The sequence below is a fragment of the Piliocolobus tephrosceles genome, chromosome 21 (genome assembly GCF_002776525.5).
Source record: "Piliocolobus tephrosceles isolate RC106 chromosome 21, ASM277652v3, whole genome shotgun sequence".
Classification (NCBI taxonomy): domain Eukaryota; kingdom Metazoa; phylum Chordata; class Mammalia; order Primates; family Cercopithecidae; genus Piliocolobus; species Piliocolobus tephrosceles.
In genome coordinates this window covers 15,883,062-15,891,634 of record NC_045454.1, presented here as the reverse complement: position 1 = coordinate 15,891,634, position 8,573 = coordinate 15,883,062, and the positions used below count along the sequence as shown (strand labels likewise).

Here is an 8,573-nt window from a genome sequence, read left to right as displayed (position 1 = left end):
GGTGAGAAGGTGCTCTTGTAGCTGTCCCCATGAAACTGAGGGCGCTGAGGCTAGGATCAGAGTGTCCCTGGCTGACATTTCACACATGTCACCATGATCCACTGCTGGAGGAATCAGGTGTGGCCTCTGGAAGTGCATGCCTGGTTTCCTGAGTTCACTCCATGTACCTTTTCTTTTGGCTGACTTGGCTCCATATCCTTTGATGAGAGTAAATCAGAGCTATCAGTGCAATTGCATACTGAGTCCCGAGTCCTAGAGAACCATCAAACCTGGGGTGCTCTCTGATTCCCAAGTCCTAGAGAACCATCAAACCTGGGGTGCTGATTCCCGAGTCCTAGAGAACCATCAAACCTGGGCTGCTCTCTGATTCCTGAGTCCTAGAGAACCATCAAACCTGGGGGTGGTCTCGGGGACCCCCGGCACACTGTCCTTCTCAACTCTTTTCTCCTCCTCAGCACTCACCACCATTGGGCATCCCATTAATATTTTACCTGTTCACCTTATCATCTTGCCCACACCCCAGGTTCCACCCCAACCCTGCTCTGTGCAGTATTCCCAGCTCCACCCCTAGAGACCCACAGAAGATGCTGGGGGAGTATTTCCTGAATGACACCCGTAACAGCTTTATTTTCAAAGGCGGGATCCCTCCCCGGGCTTGTGATGGGGTGGCACTGTGGGCCCGAGCAGCAACGCTGTGCAGGACAGGAGTAGGCAGGGGTGGGGCAGCTGGCCCGGGAGGCTGGCAGGTCCCAGAAGACACCTCACACGGGTTCCATCTGCAGCTCCTCCCCGTCCACAGCCTCAATCTGGTGGAAGGCAGCATGGGAGCCGATGACCACCAGGGTGGCTCCTGCAGGAAAGCCGGCAGCTCAGGGCCATGCTCCTGTACCTGGCCCCCACCATCCACCCCAGCTGCTCAGACCCTGTACTCACCCAGCACCCAGAAGACGGCCGAGCCCGCACCAGCCAGCCAGAAGAAGGGGAAGGAGATGCCTCCAGCCAGAGCGTATTGATGTGCTGGGCTCACCTCTCGGCCTGGGAGCAGATGGCATTGGGGCGCTGTTCCAACCCTTCATGCCCTCTCCCAGAGTAACCCCTGCTGCCCCCCAACAATCCGTATAAGCTCCAGGTCCTTGGGATCGAATCCAAACTCCTCATGCCGAGGCCTTCCAGGTCCTGGGGTCACCCTGTTCCCCTGGTGTCCTCACTGCCCTCCAGAACACAGCACACCATCCTCTCCTGCCTCAGCCCCACCCTCTGCCCCACATCCTCCAGGAAGTTCCTGGGATCCCGGCTTCCTGCTCCCTAGACTAAGGCTCTCCTGCTGCAACCCTCACGCAGACCAGGGGTCTCAAATTGGTGGCCCGAGGGCCAAATCTGACCTGTGGATGTGTTTTTTGAGATGTTTTACAAGGATGTGATTTGTGGCTGGCAAAGTGAATCATTTCACATAAAAATACCAACTTCAGGCTTCTCATAGAAGTCTCAGGGATGGGGTCTGCATGCTCTGGTGCCTGTGCTTCAGGCGCTCCCTCCCTCCAAGCCCGTCAGGCACATAACTTGCAGGCCCCTGAAAAGCCTGGCCTTCAGGTCTACCTGATTGTCCAATCCCAACCCCCTGACCCCACTCCAAACCTTGATTTTCCCCTGGGGGAAGTTCCCCTGGCATTTTGTTTTCCCAGTGGTCCTTGGTACTAGTCTGGGAACCACATGAAACACACTCCTCAGCTTCCCCAAGTTCCAAGTTCTTTCTGGTCACATCCCAGAAAGCAGGAAAAGAAACGGGAACAGATCTAGGCCAGTGTAAGGTCGCCACCTGGTATGCAGTGTGGGCACCTGCAGCTGATGCTTGCCGCAGAAAGCGGCAAGGGGAGGAGAGAGAGGGGAGGAGTCATGTGGTTTGAAGAGGAGTAGGTTTAAGGCACAGCAGCCAGGTGGAGCCTAGGTTTGAGGAATAGCAATTTGAGGGAGCTGAGACTCGATGGGAGCATCGGTTGTGTCTGAGATTTTTAAGGGATCAGGTTTGGGGGATCTAGTGTACATCTAGGCCTGGGCGGACTTGGGTTTTGAAGGACTTGGATTTGGGGTCTGAGGTTTGCATTCCAAAAGACCAAGATTCGAGGGACCAAGGATTCATCTGGGCAGGGGGTTTCTCACCAAAAAGCACAAGCTTGGACTGCAAGGTGCGCAGATAGAGAATGTAACAGGCGCCGAAAAAGACAGCCAGAGCCACCAGCAACATAGGGGACGTCGCCCTGGAGGAGGAGTGCAGGGAGGCAGCGGTTAGGCAGCTGGGGCTGGCCAGCCAGGGAGCCCTGGCCTTCTCCACCGGCGGGAGGCAAGCTACATTCTGGAGACCAGGGAGGGCCAGGTGACATTTGGTCACACTGCATCCTGGCCAGGGTGATGGTGGGGTAGGGACCTGGCCCTTTGGTGACAAGGTAGGTCTAGCAGAACCAATCCTTGGGGGCGGGGCCGGCCTGGGCGGTGAGCGGAGGGGCCCGGGCGGGGGGGGGAGGGGCCTGGGCGGTAGGAGCGGGGCCTGGGCGGTGAGAGGAGGGCACGGGCGCTGAAGGGCGGGGCCTAAGCGGTGAGAGGAGGGGTCCAGCCGGTCGGGGCTAGTGCGGGTGCAGGGCCTGGGATGCACTCACACGCAGTACAGGATGAGGCCCAGGAACACGAACACATAGTTGCTCTGGTAGTACTCCACGTTGCGTACGAGGCGCTGGCACAGCTCGCCCAGGTTGCGGGGCCGTGAGAAGCGCTGCTGGTCCACGAAGGTGCCCCAGGGCCGGATAGTCGCGCGGCGCCGCTCCAGCCACTCCCGGCCTGCACCGGAGGGAATCAGCTTCGGCAGCAGGGTCCTGCGGGGGGTGGGGCCGGGTCAGTGGTGGACCGGGATGGAGCCCCAGACCCCCGCAAAAGAAGTGGTTTAAGGGGGCCTGGACTCCTCTCGGGAACCCAGATTACTGGACCGCAGGCGGGGAGGGGGCTAGGGGCCCAGACGCCAGGGTCCCATTAGAGGAGACCCGGGCCAGCACTTGTGCGTCTCGGGGCTGGGACTCCGGGCACTCAAGGGAGGAGGGGGCCGGGGTCCCGGACTCCTGGGCCTTGGGTCCGAGGGTCTAGAACTGGCTCGCTCACGTGGCGCTCAGCCCTTCCGCCTCGGCATCTTTCTGCTGGTCCTTCTGGGCTGCCATGTCTGCGTCGTGAGGGGTAGAGCTGCTGTAACCAGCCCGGTACCCTGCAGACCCCACCGGCCCCGCCCGAGGCCGGCCCCACCCAGCGGAGTCGACGTGGCGCCGCTCGGGAGCAGCTGGGGACGGTAGTTCTGCCGCCTATCATTGTGGGAGTTGTAGTCCTGACGGTGGCTGGGAGGGTGGGCGCCATGATGGCGGTCTGACTCGCAAGACACCTTGGGAGATACAATCCCAGAAAGTGACGGCGCGCGCCTCCGGGCATTGTGGGAGCTGTAGTTTCAGGAGGGTGCAGGTGCGCTGTCAGGAGCGAGGGCGTTATGGGCGCTCTAATGGCAGAAGAGGGCGCTCTAATGGCAGAAGAGGGTTGTGTACTCTCCCAGGGAGGGCACAATGGGGACCGTGCAGAGCTGTCGTTCTGACTCTAGAGGGCATAAAAAAAAAACTGGAGGGCTTGCTAAAACAGATTCCTGGGCCCCAGCCCAGATGTTCTCATTCAGCAAGTCTGGGGTGGAGCACATAATTTGCATTTCTGAGTTCTCAGGTGATGCTGATGCCGCTGGTCCATGGACTACATTTTGAATAGAAAGATTTAGAGAGTTTGTGGGAATTGATTCCTTCCTCAAGAGATTGAGGCTAGTGAGTGGGCCATGGTTGCTGGAGGGGTATCTGAGGTTGCCCCCTGCCCCACTTTGTGGAGTCCCAAAGATGAATGAGTTGGGACTAGGGACACCTCCGCACCCCCCCACCCCCAAACACACATACCTTTGGACAGGAGGGAGTGAAGTTGGGAAAGAAAAGGTTGAGAAGTTTTGTGGGTTTTTTTGAGATGGAGTCTCACTCTTGTTGCCCAGGCTGGAGTGCAATGGCGCAATCTCGGCTCACTGCAACCTCTGCCTCCTGAATTCAAGCGATTCTCCTGCCTCAGCCTCCAAAGTAGCTGGGATTACAGGCGTGCACCACTATGCCCAGCTAATTTTTTGTATTTTTAGTAAAGACGGGGTTTCACCATGTTGGCTAGGTTGGTCTCGAACTCCTGACCTTGGGATTCATCCACCTCAGCCTCTCAAAGTTCTGGGATTACAGGCGTGAGCCACTGTGCCTGGCCCCAAGTGACTCTTTTAGGCCCAGGTCTTGTCTTCCAAGATCTACAGCACTTTAGATCTTGTGCTTTGAAGCCTGCTGGAAGGCGTTCCCAGAAGGTGTGGGGAAGATGGCCCTGTCCAAGGGGCTGGTGGCGCAATAGGCAGGGAAGCCCTTTGCAAGGGCCCCACACTGAAAATGGAAGAGTTACACTTTGAAGATCAGATTGGCTAGTTACTATTTATTTCCTCTTTGTCACCCCCAGGCTTTTAGTGGAATTGGGGTTTCTTTTTCTTTTTTGAGATGGAGTTTCGCTCTCTTGTTCCAGCTGGAGTGCAGTGGCACAGTGTCTGCTCATTGCAACCTCCGCCTCCTGGGTTCAAGCGATTCTCCTGCCTCAGCCTCCTAAGTAGCTGGGATTACAAGTGCGTGCCACCATGCCTGGCTAATTTTTGTATTTTTAGTAGAGACGGGGTTTCACCATGTTGGTCAGGCTGGTCTTGAACTCCGACCTCGTGATTCGCCCACCTAAGCCTCAGCCTCCCAAAGTGCTGGGATTACTGGCGTGAGCCATCACACCTGGCCTGGAATCAGGTTTTCTAACTAGGGTTCAAACTTGAAAATCCTAGTCCTTTGACTGCAGGGCCGGGTGTGGTGTCTCACACCTGTAATCCCAGCACTTATGGGAGGCCCAGGTGGGCAGATCACTTGAGGTCAGGAGTTCAAGACCAGCCTGGCCAACATGGCGAAAGCCCATCTCCACTAAAAAAAAAAAACACATGCCTGTAATTCCAGCTACTTGGGAGGCTGAGGCAGGAGAATCGTTTGAACCCAGGAGGCGGAGGTTGCAGTGAGCCAAGAGCGTGCCACTGCACTTCAGCCCGGGCGACAGAGCAAGACCCTATCTCAAAACAAAATGCCAAATGAGGAGTGCAATTGCACGATTAACCCCGAGCAGGAATGGGGGAGCAGCATCTGAATTCAAAGGGCCAGAGCAGCAGAGGTAGCCCTTGGAAGAACCTCCATGGAAAGACAGAGCTTGGGGAATAGAATTGGGACACAGCTCCAGCTGCGTCTTCCATGGCTGGCTGTGGGAGATCCAGGATTAACTTTTGTTATGAGAGCTATTGGGTTTCCTTATAGGAACTGAATGAAAGCAATTTCATTCCAAAACCCACTGGTCTTTGTTCTGAGCAGAGAACACAGCGGCAGAGGCCTGGAGGTGTCGAACAGTGTGGGCCATGGCAGGAGACGGGGTGGGGGACAGTGGAGTCTGAGGGGCAAGAACATTGCAGGAGGGGCCCTAGGAGTGGGAGGCGGGGGGGGACTTTGAATAAAGGAATTTCAGGAGATGGGGCCTGGACACAGGGGCAATGTGGGAGAGGAGGGCCTGAGGCAGATACATCATGAGAGATGGTGAGAGATGGGGTCCCTGAGAGAAGGTGCCTTTGGCAGATGGGCCCTGAATTAGGGGAGTAGGCGGGTGGTGTGCTGGGAGATGAGGGAGCGCCCAAGAAGATTGTGAGTTCCAGGCCAGGTGTGGTGGCTCACGCCTGTAATCCCAGCACTTTGGGAGGCCAAGGTGGGCGGATCACTTAAGGTCAAGAGTTCGAGAGCAGCCTGCCCAACATGGTGAAACCCCATCTTTACTAAACATACAAAAAAAAAAAAAATTAACTGGACATGATGGTGCACGCCTGTAATCCCAGCTACTCAGAAGGCTGAGTCAGGAGAGTCACTTGAACCCAGGAGGCAGAGGTTGCAGTGAGCTGTGACTCTGCCACTGTACTCCAGCCTGGGTGACAGAATGAGACCCTGTCTCAAAAAAAAAAAAAAAGATGGGTCCCTCCAGCCTGAGGCCTCTCCCTGCCTCCTGGGATCCCCAAGGAGGATCCCATCCCACGTCTGCTTCCCTCCCTTTCCCCTGTTCTGATTCCACAATCCCATCGCCTGGCGAATTCAAGCTGCTCTGACTTTTGTGGAGTTGAAAACTCCGTGATTAGATGGCTCTGAGATTCCGTGACTTTCAAGCCAGTGCCAGGCTAAGTTCCTGAGGTTTTGCTGGGAGAGCAGGAAGACCTTAGTGCATTCAGCCAGAAACCTGGGGTCACTGTCCCTGCTGTGTGACCTCAAGGAAGGCCCTCCCGTCTCTGGGCCTCAGTCTCTTCCCCTGCACCAGATAGATAAAGCAGTATTTGTGGGTTTCCTAGGAGAGGTCTGGGCTCATGTAGCCCCTACTGGGATCAGACTGTACCCTGGGGTCACGAGGGGTGTCCAGCGCACATGGCCGCTGCTCTCCAACTGCCTTTCCCCCTCAGATTCGGGAGCTTCTCCCTCAGCCATTGTCTTGTGCGGTGGGTGTGTACATGCACTTGCACACCCACCCACTCACACTTGCGCTCAGCATCCCGGCCACCCAGACACTGGCATTGGAAGGCAGGTAGGCCCAGGGCCGGCACCAGCCCCTCCTCTGACTTGCCTCCCTGGGCTGTGTTAGGAAGACTGCCTCGAGAGAAATGGATTCGCTGCCCCACCAAGGTGGCGAAAATGAAAATGAAAAGGACTGACAATTCCCAGCGGAGAGGGGATATGGAGCAGCTGCTGCTTCCTTACGCTGTTGGACGCAGAATGGCACTCGAACTTTGGAAAAGGTCTGGCAGCATCCATGAAACCTAAACATAGTCTATCCCATGAACCAGCGATTCCACTACCAGGCACGTGCGTACCCAACAGAGTACACATCTGTCATTAAAAGACACAACTAGAGGGCTGGGCGCGGTGGCTCACGCCTGTAATCCCAGCACTTTGGGAGGCCGAGGCGGGCAGATCATGAGGTCAGGAGTTCGAAACCAGCCTGACCAACGTGGTGAAACCCCATCTCTACTAAAAATACAAAAATTAGCTGGGTGTGGTGGTGCATGCCTATAGTCCCAGCTACTCGGGAAGCTGAGGCAGGGGAATCACTTGAACCTGGGAGGCAGAGATTTCAGTGAGCCGAGATCGTGCCACTGTACTCCAGCCTGGCGACAGAGCGAGATTCTGTTTCAAAAAAAAAAGACGCAACTAGAGGGCTGGACGTGGTGGCTCGTGCCTGTGATCTCAGCACTTTAGGAGGCTGAGGTGGGTGGATCACTTTTTTTTTTTTTGAGACAGAGTTTCATTCTTGCCCAGGCTGGAGTGCAATGGCGCAATCTCAGCTCGCTGGAACCTCCACTTTCCAGGTTCAAGCAATTCTTCTGCCCCAGCCTCCCAAGTAGCTGGGATTACAGGCATGCACCACCACACTTGGCTAATTTTGTATTTTTAGTAGAGACAGGGTTTCTCCATATTGGTCAGGCTGGTCTCGAACTCCCGACCTCAGGTGATCGGCCTGCCTCAGCCTCCCAAAGTGCTGTGATTACAGGCATGAACCACCGCACCCAGCTGTTTTGTTTTTTTCTTTTTAGATGGGGTCTCACTCTCACCTAGGCTGAAGTGCAGGGGCGTGACCTCGGCTCACTGCAACCTCCACCTCCCAGGTTCCAGTGATTCTCCTGCTTCAGCCTCCTGAGTAGCTGGGATTACAGGTGCCTGCCACCACACCCGGCTAGTTTTTGTATTTTTAGTAGAGATGGTTTCACCGTGTTGGTGGGTGGATCACTTGAGGTCAGGAGTTTGAGACCAGCCTGGCCAACACGGCAAAACCCAGTCTCTACTAAAAATACAAAAACTAGCCAGGCGTGGTGGCAGGCACCTGTAGTCCCAGCTACTTGGGAGGCTGAGGCAGGAGAATTGCTTGAACCTGGGAGGTGAAGGTTGCAGTGAGCTGAGATGGTGCCACTGCACTCCAGCCTGGGCAGCAAAGCAAGACTCCGTTTCAAAACAAAAAACGAAACAAAACAAAAAACTGACACGACTAGAATGTTCCTGTCCCTAGCAGCACCAATTGTAATAGCCCCAAACTGGAAACCCCAAAGTCCCTCAACAGGAGAATAGACAAGTTGTGTTACAGTCCCACAGTGGAATGATAAGGAAGGGGCCACAGATACAGGTGACAATATGGATGACTCCTATAGACATAATGCTGAGAACAAGGAGCCAGACACAGAGATGACATGCTGTAAGGTTTCGTTTGTATGAAGCTCAAGAACAGGCACAACTGATGTGTGGTGACAGAAACCAGATCAGCTCTTGCCTCTGGAGGGGAGGCGACTGGAGGGGCTCCAGTGAACTTTCTGGGTGGAGGGAAAGGTTCTATGCCTTGATCTGGGTGGTAGCTTTGCAGATGCAACTTTTTTTTTTTTTTTCTTCTTC

General features: G+C 55.5%; 1 protein-coding gene across 1 annotated transcript; it reads right to left on the bottom strand.

Annotated features, from left to right (window-relative positions):
- Positions 1-598: 598 nt before the first annotated feature.
- On the bottom strand, positions 599-3,332 carry RABAC1 (Rab acceptor 1). Its single transcript, XM_023197641.2, has 5 exons — positions 3,145-3,332; positions 2,652-2,864; positions 2,158-2,255; positions 934-1,035; positions 599-850 (listed from the first exon to the last, which is right to left on the bottom strand). Exons 1-5 carry the CDS (start codon positions 3,198-3,200, stop codon positions 762-764), a joined length of 558 nt encoding a protein of 185 aa, XP_023053409.1. The 5' UTR covers positions 3,201-3,332; the 3' UTR covers positions 599-761.
- Positions 3,333-8,573: the final 5,241 nt, after the last annotated feature.

Bases quoted from the DNA above. Each gene is read 5' to 3' on its own strand.
- RABAC1 (XM_023197641.2), bottom strand. From the start codon at position 3,200: ATGGCAGCCCAGAAGGACCAGCAGAAAGATGCCGAGGCGGAAGGGCTG. The intron at 2,865-3,144 runs GTGAGCGAGCCA...CACCCCCCGCAG, and splicing joins GCGGAAGGGCTGAGCGCCAC to GACCCTGCTGCCGAAGCTGA. The intron at 851-933 runs GTGAGTACAGGG...GCTTTCCTGCAG, and splicing joins GGCCGTCTTCTGGGTGCTGG to GAGCCACCCTGGTGGTCATC.